Source organism: Oncorhynchus nerka, linkage group LG26 (assembly GCF_034236695.1).
Source record: "Oncorhynchus nerka isolate Pitt River linkage group LG26, Oner_Uvic_2.0, whole genome shotgun sequence".
In the NCBI taxonomy this organism is placed as follows: Eukaryota; Metazoa; Chordata; class Actinopteri; order Salmoniformes; family Salmonidae; genus Oncorhynchus; species Oncorhynchus nerka.
Genome location: NC_088421.1, coordinates 9,848,171 through 9,857,663, shown reverse-complemented (window position 1 = coordinate 9,857,663; position 9,493 = coordinate 9,848,171). Strand labels below are relative to the sequence as shown.

Here is a 9,493-nt window from a genome sequence, read left to right as displayed (position 1 = left end):
CTAGTGAGTGTGAGTGAGAGCTAGTGAGTATGAGTGAGTGAGCGAGACCGTGTGATCGCGACCGTGTGAGAGAGACCATGTGAGCTAGTGAGTGAGAGCGAGAGTGCGAGCTTGTGAGTGAGAGCTAGTGAGTGAGGGCGAGTGAGAGCTAGTGAGTGAGAGCGAGAGAGAGCTAGTGAGTGAGAAAAGTGAGTGAGAGCTAGTGAGTGTGAGTGAGAACTAGCTAGTGAGTGAGCGGTAGTGAGTGAGAGCAAGGGCGTGAGTGTGTGGTGATTGAAAAACCCTTTACTCAACCTTGTTTTCTGCCTTCCCTCCTCCCGACTCCTCCTTCACCAGTTGATGTCATCAGTGTTTGCCGTGATGTCATCAGTGTGTGCTGTGATTCCTTAATGCTGTTGTTTTTCCCCACCCTCGCCCCTCTCTCCAACAACCCTTGTCACATACCAGTCAATCAACTCCATGACAATCAGTGGTTAGTGATGACACGTTGTTCTGTGTGTTAATGGTGTGTGACCAGTGTCTGTATGGTTCTGTTCCCCAGGGGAAGGTGACGGGTAGAGGGTGGGCACAGAGGATGCACAACTCTCTCCTAATTGGATTGGTGTTGCATTAGAGCAGTCCCTAATATTTCCTGTGTTATAACAGTGTCAAAATGGTGTGTTTGTAAAGCTCTAGCTAGCTAGATAGCAGAAAGGTTTGTTTTTTGAGCAGCAGCTCTGTGCCCCCCCATCACAGCCATTCACGCTCCTCCTCTCCTCCCCTGTAACACAGACCAGCTTTACAGTGTACCTTCCCCTCTGACCCTCTCTCTTTGTCCTCTCTTAGACTCAACCAACAGTGACTCAGCTAAATCTAAGGTAAGGCCTCAGATAGCCAACTATGCTGTTCTGGCCACTCATATCACACAGGGCAGCTTCACAGACACAAAACAATCTTCTTCACTACCACAAAAAAAACATTCAAAGAGCTGAAGCAAGTAACAACATTTTTCTTCACACCATCTAGTTATGGTTGAGGTTGTGTAAATCCTCCGACCTTTGACCTATGTGACTTTGTTTTGCCTCAGGGTTCGTGGGGGTCAAAGCGAGACCTCACTGCCAAGGACTTTCTGACCCTGTCCATCATGTCCGCCGTCACCGGACGCAAGCGCAGGAATCGCCACAACGGCCGCCTCGTGGGCAGCAGCACAGACGACGACTCGGAGCACGAGCCAATCAAAGCCAGCCACCTGGGGGCGGAGGAGGGAGAAGAGGCGGGGCTGGTGGTGGCAGGAACAGACACCGCCCCACGAGCAGAGGGAGAGGAGGAGGAAGATGAGGAGGAGGAAGAAGAAGAGTCTGTAGTAGAGAGAGTGAGAGAGAAGGTAGAGGAGGTGATAGTTCCCAGCATGCCATGCGGTAGTGAGAAAGAGAAAGCAGGGCAGACGGTGATGCTGCTCTCTGAGGAAGAGGCGGTGACAGCGGAGGTGAAGGGCAGGGTGTGGCGGGGGCCAGAGGATGCTCGCTCTATCGTCTCCGGTTACTCCACCCTTTCCACACTGGGGCGGAGCCTGGCGTCTGAGGGCCGGTGCGATGAAGCTGACGACGAGCGCAGCGAGCTGGTGAGCGAGACAGACAATGAGAGCGGATTCGCCTCACGCTCCCTTACCCAGGAGAGACCTGAGAAACACCCCCCTGCATCTATTACACCCACCCTCACACCCCCAACCCCCACACAGACCCCCACAGCAGCACAACGAAGCTTCCTCTACACACACTACAAACCCCACCCTGTCTCCCCTACGACCCAGCACACCACCCCCACGCCCTCCACACATACTCAGGACCCTGGGGAGAGGAGCGAGGGTGGGGCGCGATCCACCACCCCCTCCTCCTCCTCCTCCTCCACCACCCACAGACTACACCCCAGGCCCTCCTTCAACTCCCACAAGCTGATCCAGTGTGACACGCTGGCCAGGAAGAAGCTAAAGGACAGAGGGAAGACCAAGGCTCATTCTCTGGACCTCCCTGGGCCTTCAGGAGAGGAGGGAGCTGGGGCACCAGGGGCCCAGAGGAACCGATCCAGGACCAACCCTTCCTCGGGGAGCAGCCAGGAGAGCCTACGTCCACCCCGGCCAAAAGAAGCCCTGCCCCCAGCGAGGCTGCCTCTTTCACCCCCAGCGGGACAGGGCAGGGTCAGGGGCGAGGGTCTCTGGCTGACCAGGTGCGTGCACGCCTGCTGGGCTCAGCTGATGACCTACGCATCGTGGGGCTGAGGAAGCCACTCTCCCCGGAGACGAGGAGGAAGAGACGGGCCTGGAGAAGACACACTGTGGTGGTCTCACCTACCGAGTCGGGCGACAAGAGGCCTGCGCTAGCCACCAACAAGTTCCCCATGTCGCTGGCCACTTCCAACCAGGGCAAACCACAGGGATCACCCCTTGACCACCAGGAGCTTGACCCAAGACACCCTCTTCCCCTGGGCCAGAATCCCCCCGTCACACGCCGAGCACCCGCCTCCAGGTTCCATCAGTACCTGTAAGTATGGACAAAGACTCATAGGCCTGTAAGTTACAAGGCCCCTGGCCTCCCTCTCAAATTCTCCCTCCCCTGAGCTGCTGAGCCAGGGCTGCTGTGTTAGAGGGTCAGATAGTGCTGACCCTGAGTCAGTTGCATGATGGCAGTGGGTAGTGGACAGGAGAGCCACAGACAGACACAAGGGGTCTTGTGACAGGTTGAGAACAGGTCTGAGAACAGTTTCCGGCCTCCAGTCTACTCCGTTTGCATGGCAAGGGGCATTCCAGTATTTGCCAAAGCTTATTTCTTTTGTGTGTTTTAAAAATAAAATAAAATAATGCAAAATTGCAATGGGGCAGCAGACGCACAGACAGACAGACCTCATCACAGTTGATATTAAAACCAAGAACTCTCCCTCATGCAGGCAGCAGACAGACGGTGTGTTACTGAATAATAGGATCCTTCCTGTCCTCTCGGTTGCTTCCTGTCTGACACAGGAAGTGGGTTGTCCTCTCCCAATGCACAGGGAAGAGCATGCCAAACCAAGCCTACCCAGGGTTCCTCACAGAGTGAAACTTTCAACAGGACTGTGAGCTCTCTCTCTCTGTCTTTCACACTCACACACACATACAGACACAAACACACACACACTAGCTGAGAGATCAGCCCATACACTATAAGAAGAGTACAAGCAGTATTGGAATGTGAGTTTTAAGGGAGAACTCTGTCTAACCTTTGGCCCCAGCACTGACTTCTATATCAGTCTTCCTTAATATTCTGTTACTATGATGACCACAGAACAACTGGCTCTAACACTCAACTAGTTGCCAACACACAGAAATAACATAACTCTCTCACACACACACACACACACACACACACACACACACACACTGTCTTCGTTAATGTTTGTCTGTCTGTACATATGTGTGTTTGCCTGACAATACTCGTGAGTATGTTTGAGTGTGCAGGTGTTTGTGTGTTGAACTATTTTGTAACATTTGTAAAAAGCCTTGTTAAGTTAACCTTGTAAATATATATATTACATTATCTTTATTTTTTTTTAAATTGTTTTATGGTTTACATAAGTGCACACAGGTGCACCATAATTTCCTTCAAGATGTTACTTGAAATGTTTCCCTTAATATATAATTTTTTTGTTTTATATACAGTAAATATTATATATATATATTTTTTGTATGAAAAGAATAAGTACTTTTTATTGTGTTTTGACTTCTCGGATGTACCTGTTTTTAAAGCAAACAAAAAAGAAAAATCCTAAACCTGACTTAAAGCCTGTTCCTTGTTTCCTCATAGACGGCCTTTCTCTGTGACTCACAGTACTATGCAGAAATACTTTCTCTCATTTAGCAAAGATAGAATAACTCATCCAACATTAACATTCTCCAGTCAAAATTGTGGCCGTTGAAATGCCTCTCCGTTTCATGGCTGGATTAGCATCCATTTCCGCATTTGAAGAAAGCAATGGACTCTCCCCTTACTGACACTACTATCTACCTTATGCTGACAATGCTAATCTTATTTGGCAGCAAACAGGGTTTTCTCTACCATAACCTAATTTAAGTCAGAATAATGTGTGTATGCATCTCAGTTCTCTTATCAAAGAACGATCACATACTGTCCTTGCATCAACTCTATCATAACTGTCTTTTCAATTGGATGAAGTATTAGTTGGTAATAATTTGCTTGACCAAACCTGCCTACGTGTACCAGAGGAAACATTTGTTTTCATTTTATGGGTGACCGAGAAAGCGCGAAATATTGACAACATGCCCTGTTAAACGTCAAGGATTATAAATGCAACCTGCATGTATACACAAAGTTACATTTTGTAAAGTCTGTCAATTATATTTTATTTGTTATATTATCAGGAATATTTCAAGTATTAAGCCATCTACACATGATTTTTCATGTCATATATTACATTTCCATAAGGTTAGACTTTGATTGAATGACCACTGTGAGTGGGGTGCTTCAGAATTCCTGGATACAACTGATTGCAGAAATGTGGTTACCATAAGTATCCATTTTTGGGTCTGCTGTGTTTCTAGACTTGCATGCCATTCTCTTGGCCATGGTCCAAGATGAGTTTCCATTTCCCAAATACTCTTTATTAACTGTCCCTCGACCAATGTCATATGGGAGTTATTCTTTGGTTTCCCCCTTTGCCTGACAGGAATTTTGTCATCATAAAATGTAATTGACTTTTAGTTAGTCTTGTCTTACCTCAAGAGTTGCCCTACAAGTGCCTGATTTCTAGAGTGTTTTTGTTCTGCAGTGCCATGGCCAGTCCTCACCTCCCCATTAACCCTCATTATTCCAGACTCTCGACGCCAGAAGCCTCAACCTTCACATCTAGTTATAAGCCAGACTGAATCCATTCTCTTCTCGTTGCTGTGCTGACATCTTATCCGCTGACCCAAAGACGTGTATCATACATACGAGCAGCCTCTCTGGGAGGCCATTAAAAGCACACTGTGTCTGGCCAAGGACTTGTCGATGCAGTCGGTTTGCATCTAACAAGCATTAACAAACAGCAGAACACCTGATGCTGCAAGGGGAGGTATGGTGCTCTCACCTGCTTTTCTCACACACAGAGGTGAGTGTTTTGTAGGGTTCACATAACAAGCCCTAAGTAAGGGTAATCAATACCTAGAACAGGGTAATATGGTACCAACTCATTTGCATTAGATTTTGTTTGATGAACTAACTGTATACATTTAAACTGTCAGCCAATAGGAGACATACAGCTAAGCTTAACAGAGCTGAACCAAACTGCTCATGCCTTCATCAAAAAGATAAATACAAAACATTTTTAGAAAATTCTGACAACACTCGATGTGTGTTTAACTGTCAGTTTCTTGAAATGTGATATACCTTATGTTTGTTATTTTGTACATATTGCCTTGATATGTAACATACTGTATTGTGTAAAGTACATTTTGAATTGCTTTGAGTAAACAATCTAAGAAAATGTCCTGTCTAAAGGTTATCCACCTGGAACCATTTCATTCGATGGCATTTTGCTTCAAAGCAAGGTTATATGATGTAAATAAACAGAATTCAGTTTTACAAATGTTTTGCAGTTGCTTGATAATTTTGGAAATGTTTAATGTCAATAGTATTCTGTGATCATTGCTGACATGTCATTCCAGGCAACAGTTTCAGATATTTCATTGAAATTGGGAAGGATGTCAGTCCACATGAACAAAATGAATTCACAAACAAAAAAAGTGGAACCAGGTTTGTGACACCAATGATTGGCATCCACCCAATGCGTCCTGCGCCACAATAAAAAATGCTGTAAATGTTTTTTCCATCACGGATGAATCTTGGAACTACATTACCCATAATTATGCTGTAGAGCGGTCAGTCTTGCACCACACTTCCCTGAATGCATCCAGAGAGGACCTGACAACTCGAAATCGGTGCAAATTATATCCGTAGATTCAATTAAGATAACCTGAAGTTTTGTATACATTTGTTTCAGTGTATTGTATGTCGGTAAACCTCGTTTGATTGGGAGAATTTAAGTGTGTAAATCTGCGTAAAACCTAGCTAGCTAACAAGTTAGCAAAGTCCTGCTAAAAACAAGGAAGTCGTTAGCTGGCCTAGCATGGTAAATATATGCATATTTTGACCAGCCATATAGCTAGTTACCAAACCTGCGTTTTAGACAGAGGTATGTTAACAATTAGCTAGCAATCTAAGTACAAACAACTCTAGTTGGTAAGCGATTTCATTTGCTCAGCCCACGTTGTACATAAAATGTACCATTTTGGAATATATTGACACAGAAGTGTATTTCCAACTTTGTGTCAATGTTCTTGCCAACATTTTATCTCTGAGTCTGAAACCAGGCTAAATGACTCAGCGGTACTTTTTTAAAATTATTAGCTGTCCTCTCTTTAAAGGGATAGTTCACCCAAAGTATATATTGGTTTCCTTACCCTGTAAGTCTATGGACAAGGTATGACAGCAATCCATGCATTGGTTTGTTTTACCTGGCCAGTTTCATACTTAAGTAACTTAATTGGACAACACTCAATGTTGGATACTTTAGAATGATTTGGACCTGAAGAACAAAAATTACTAATTTCATTGACCTGCATTGGATTTGTTTTTGAATTAATTCAATGTGAATGTTAAGCCTACCAATCTCATTTTATGAGTAATAGCTAAATGTAATGAAAAAGTTCTTCCCTGACATGCGTTGATTACCCTTGGCCTAATAAGTTCCATATCCCAAATTATACCATGGAAGTAGGGCAATGCAACTCCAATAGGACCCTTGCCTTGTTTAGAAATACTATTTTAGCAAGTCGGAGTCATCTGCTCGATGAGCTTTAGCCTGCAACATTTTGCATACCACTGAGACAGGTCAAGAGGTGACCTATTGAGAGTTGGAGTACAAAATAGCTTTTGTAAGGATATGTTGTGAGACCTCACAAAACCAACAGCTACAGACATATCCAGGGTTGGGTACAGACCCGGATTCGATTCCAGGCTATATCACAACCAGCTGTGATTGGGAGTCCCTTAGGGCGGCACACAATTGGCCCAGTATAGTCATGGTTTGGCCGGGGTAGGCAGTCATTGTAAATAAGAATTTGTTCTTAACTGACTTGCCTAGTTAAAATAAAAAATACTTTCTAAATGTCATCCTTTACTAGTTACCTGTCCAACATTGTAATCAACGTAACTTTTGGATTACCCAAACTAACTTAATCAGATTACTTCCTAATCAGTTACTCCCCAACCCTGCATATCTAAATATATGGCTGTAGATTCTTGGCAGTTGTTTACCAATGGTTGCATTATGCAACCTGCATATCATTTCTATAGTGGTAATGAGTGATGCAGTCACAACTTACCTGATTTGGTAGTGGTTCATCTAAGGATAGTAAGGACACATCTGAATGAATCTGAAAAACTAGGCATATTCCATCACTTTACATCTGCCTAAATAGTGAAAAGAAATTGATGTAAGTCGATAGCTGTAAAATGGCTTGCAGATAATAGCCAAATACTTTGTTGGTATCAGGCAAAATCTTTATTTACCCCCTACTGAAAGAAAAAAACAAACAATTGTTGGTGTACATGTTAATTTGCACATTTAATTTTGGGAAAGTTATTTGAAATTCTCAAAAGAAGCATTTTTTTAAACAAATGTTACATTTGGACAAACAGTCCTGCTGATTTAACAAATTGTGGGATAGAGTATTTTAATGCATGCATACCAGGGAAACAAAAACAACGTATTTCCAAATACATTCTCTTTATAAAAAAGAAAATAATTTTAAATATATACATTACTTATTGAAAAACTTTAAACAGGCGCCTTACAGTCCAAATAGAAAAGAATGCTCAAATTTTGCAACGCAATTTACGGACCGTCACTGAACCTTCCAGAGTTAACAACCCGATTTCATAAAACTGGTGACACTTTAAAGTCCTGTTTAGTCCCCTCGTTTCCATATTTTACCTGGTTCTATCCATTTCTAGTCACCTAATGTGACAATCTGCTCCTTGCTCTGCGGACGTTGCTCACTGTTCTGCGCCCTCAGTCTCTCCAATTCACCCTCCAATTCTCTGATCCGCGCCGAATTCGACTGGGGCACCTGGCTATCATCTGTAATGTCCGGGTTGGTTACGCGCCGCAAGCGGGTGTTCTCTTCCTCCAGACGGGACATGCACTTCTCCAGCTCCAGGTATTCTTGAACCAGCTCTTGCTTGGACATGTTTTGAAGACTCTCGATGTGGTATTTCTCGTAGGTCTCGGAAAAGTCTCTCTGAAGAAACTCCCCACCTGCGTTTCCAGGCCTCCCGATGCCGTCGCTGCCACCACCGCTGCCATAGTCCTCCTCCTCCTCCACATCGAAAAGCTCGTCCTCACTTGCGGTGTCCTCTGGGCGAGCACCAGTCCCCAACTGACGTCGGGGACCACTTTCGGTATTCAGATCCGGTTCCTCTCTGTCGTGTTCATCCATAAGGAACTGTGTTGTATTGTAGGGGGCAACGGGCAACCCCTTCGCGAACATCTCCGCTCTCACTCGGGACGCTCGTTCGGTCTCTCGCTCGTCAAGCTTTTTCTTTTCTTCCCAAGAAAGTTTAAAATATGGCTTCCATTGACGCTTCTTTTTGGATGGTCGACGCCTGTGTTTCTTCTTGCCCTGACGCGCATCTACAGCTGCCCCGGCGCCTGGAGAGCCAGAGTCGGTTCTCTTCCCACACTCGCCTTGCACTTGACTCAGGGTCTCCTCGTGCGGTCCATCTCCACTATTTCCGTGGGCTACGAGGCCACCCTCTCCGGCTGCATCTGCTCCGGGTTCCTGGCAGGGCTGTGTTGCTGCTGGGCACTTAGGAAGTGCATTTCCGGCAACGAATCTTGGGCACACCTCCCTCTGCCCGCCTTGCATTTGCCACAACTTGTTTGCAGGGATAACCCCGCCGTCACTCTCTGCTTGCTGCTGTTTATCTCCATATCGCCCCCTACCGCCAGTCTGAAGTCCACGGCTCTCATTGGTTTGGGGATGCTCCACAACTCTTCCTCTCCCACTTGATGGGGTATATGAAGTTTTCAGGTGATGGGTCTTCTCAATGCTCGGTTCTGTCATCCTGATGTATGCTGTTGGGCTGTTCGCCTTACCACATGTCAACCGTTGTCTCTGTGCGAATTAAACTAAATGTTAATTAAAATATATTTTGCAAACTTTTGCTAAGTATACTGTTTCTGTGTCTTAATATGAGCAACATTTACTTGACAAGAAATGTTTAGCTAACTTTCGAAACGGTCACTATCGCTACTCTTAAAAACAAAGTTATGAATGGTAACACTTGTTACTTCTCGAATGATTCGTCAGAGCTACTGTAGCTAGCTAGCGAACTAAGGTTAACTATTTCGGTGCCGCTAGTAATCCTTCTCAGGTTCGTATTTCATCTCCACAACAGTGACTGTCCAGTATGCTACCACAGAA

General features: G+C 45.0%; 2 protein-coding genes across 2 annotated transcripts in view; one reads left to right on the top strand and one right to left on the bottom strand.

Annotated features, from left to right (window-relative positions):
* LOC115110236 (rho GTPase-activating protein 23-like) overlaps positions 1-5,592 on the top strand; it is a 44,310-nt gene extending 38,718 nt beyond the window's left edge. Inside the window, 4 exon segments of the mRNA XM_029635712.2 lie at positions 826-857; positions 1,067-2,132; positions 2,135-2,516; positions 2,920-5,592. Coding sequence (XP_029491572.2) covers positions 826-857; positions 1,067-2,132; positions 2,135-2,516; positions 2,920-3,088 — 1,649 coding nt within the window. The 3' untranslated portion in view covers positions 3,089-5,592.
* Positions 5,593-7,521: 1,929 nt separating this feature from the next.
* Positions 7,522-9,493, bottom strand: LOC115110235 (protein HEXIM1-like). The gene has a single exon (XM_029635711.2). It carries the CDS (start codon positions 9,131-9,133, stop codon positions 8,018-8,020), a length of 1,116 nt encoding a protein of 371 aa, XP_029491571.1. The 5' UTR covers positions 9,134-9,493; the 3' UTR covers positions 7,522-8,017.

What these genes read in the sequence shown, in the direction of transcription:
- LOC115110235 (XM_029635711.2), bottom strand. Translation starts at nt 9,133, where the DNA reads ATGACAGAACCGAGCATTGAGAAGACCCATCACCTGAAAACTTCATAT.